At 44.5% G+C, this 1,983-nt stretch overlaps 1 protein-coding gene across 2 annotated transcripts in view; it reads right to left on the bottom strand.

The window, feature by feature from the left end:
* The window catches only part of NUF2 (NUF2, NDC80 kinetochore complex component), a 57,498-nt gene that overhangs the window by 41,859 nt on the left and 13,656 nt on the right, over positions 1-1,983 (bottom strand). For both annotated transcript variants that reach the window (XM_019501881.1, XM_019501883.1), the window contains one exon: positions 1,223-1,296. In XM_019501881.1, the coding sequence (XP_019357426.1) occupies positions 1,223-1,296 (74 nt within the window). The remainder of the gene's footprint in view (positions 1-1,222; positions 1,297-1,983) is intronic.

Here is a 1,983-nt window from a genome sequence, read left to right as displayed (position 1 = left end):
CACACGTATGGTTGAGGGCCTCCACGGCCAGCCCTATGAGGAGAGGCTGAGGGACCTGAATCTCTTCAGTCTCCGCAAGAGGAGACTCAGGGGGGATCTTGTGGCTGCCTACAACCTTATCAGGGGCCACCAGCAGGGACTCGGGGAAAGTCTGTTCACCAGGGCCCCCCTTGGAGTCACCAGGAACAATGGCCACAAGCTGAGGGAGGATAGGTTTAGGTTAGATATTAGGAAGAACTACTTCACTGTAAGGGTGGCCAGAGCCTGGAACAGGCTTCCTAGAGAGGTGGTGCTCTCACCTTCCCTGGAAATCTTCAAGAGGAGACTGGATAGGCACCTGGTTGGGGTCTTATGACCCCTCCCATCCCCAGTGCTCCTTCCCGCCCATGGCAGGGGGTCGGGCTAGATGATCTGTCTAGGTCCCTTCCGACTCATTGATTCTATGATTCTATGAATCTCAAGTCCCAAAGCAGCCAAGTGTTCTCAGATCACACCTTAAATTATATACTTTAGAAGTGGTGCTCAACCTCCAGTCCATGGGTCAGATCTGGCCTGCACCACTCCCCAAAGGTCTGAAAATTTGGTAGGAGGGGAGTGGTGGCAGCACTGATACTTCCCTGCTGCCAAAATTTCAACGCCACAGGCCAGTGTGCAGCTGGGTCCAGGCAGGCAGGGTTGAGCCAACGTACAGCGAGACCCAGGTACACAGGATTGCCCCTGTGAACCGACCCCATTCAGGATCTGGCCAACAGATCAATCCTGCCCACTCATTTGGCCCATGGGGCCAGAAGGTTGGGCACCACTGCCCTAGAACATAGACTTCATTCATTCAAAGTGGTAACATGTCTTTGAAGTCCTGCTTCATCTCTTACTGTGCCAAATTTCAGGATTAACTGCAAACTCACTTTTGATTCCCCACTCATTTCTTTACAGAAAAAGCAAGCTATCACTCCTACAACCTGGAAAGAAGATAATATTCATTTTATTTATTTTAGCAGATGGAATATTCTCAAACTGTTTGTTAAAGATGCCATACAGTGCCCAGATTGATTTAAGGAAATCAGTAACCAACCACAGTTTGGTGTTGGTCTTTTTTTGGTTTTTTGTTTTTTTTTAAGAGATACACATCTCACCAACTATTATATTCCCAGGTAAATGTCACACATTTGTTATAACTAGAAAAGACCACTGAAGTCAATTAATTATTAGATCTTGTACTCACTCAAGTTTCTCCAGCTTCATTGCTGCCTGTTGATTTGCTGTTTGCAACTGCTGTATTTTTTCCATAGTTGATTTCTGTAAAGTAAAATTTAAGACTTTCAGTGATACAATTTACAGCAGATGTCAGAAGTAGATTTTAATTAGCTTATGGTATGTTGTCTCAGAGCCAAGTTGGTCCCAAAATCCACGTGCATGTCAATTTACCTGTGCTGTTAAGACAGCTGAGATAATTAGTGAAAGAATTAGACTAGTCTACAGTACACTAGCTTCACTTTTCTGACAGATGATTGATACCTCCAACATCCCCTCAAAGCAGAAGTTTTTCAAATATCCAATTCTTCACACCCAGAGCTTGAATATTTCTGGAGGTATTAAAGTCTGTACTAAAGCTTTACCTTAAAAATTTCAGTACACAATTTTTTCCAAATATATTCAAAACACAAAATATGTAGCATAAAAAGTATGACATATATTGATAGCCAATCTGATTCGCACTGAGCTCAAGTTAAATATAGATATATTCAAATGCATATTTTTAAAAACTGCAGTTTGTGGCAAATTGTGTTCTTTAAGATGCTACCAACTCCATGCCAGTTTGTGGGATACTCCTGGGATCTCCACTCTCTCCTCTGATTTCCACATCCTACCCTACAGAGGGCAGGGCAACAAGGGGTGGTTGAGGGGGTGCCCATGTGGGTGTGTAGTGGTGGAGAGGGGGGCATGGTGTGCAGCCTAGGAGGCCCACAGCTTGCCTTGCTGTTT

Source organism: Gavialis gangeticus, unplaced genomic scaffold (assembly GCF_001723915.1).
Source record: "Gavialis gangeticus isolate Ggan-Ray unplaced genomic scaffold, GavGan_comp1, whole genome shotgun sequence".
NCBI classification, from domain to species: Eukaryota; Metazoa; Chordata; order Crocodylia; family Gavialidae; genus Gavialis; species Gavialis gangeticus.
Note: the sequence above shows the minus strand (reverse complement) of the source record. Positions and strands in the feature narration are given on the sequence as shown.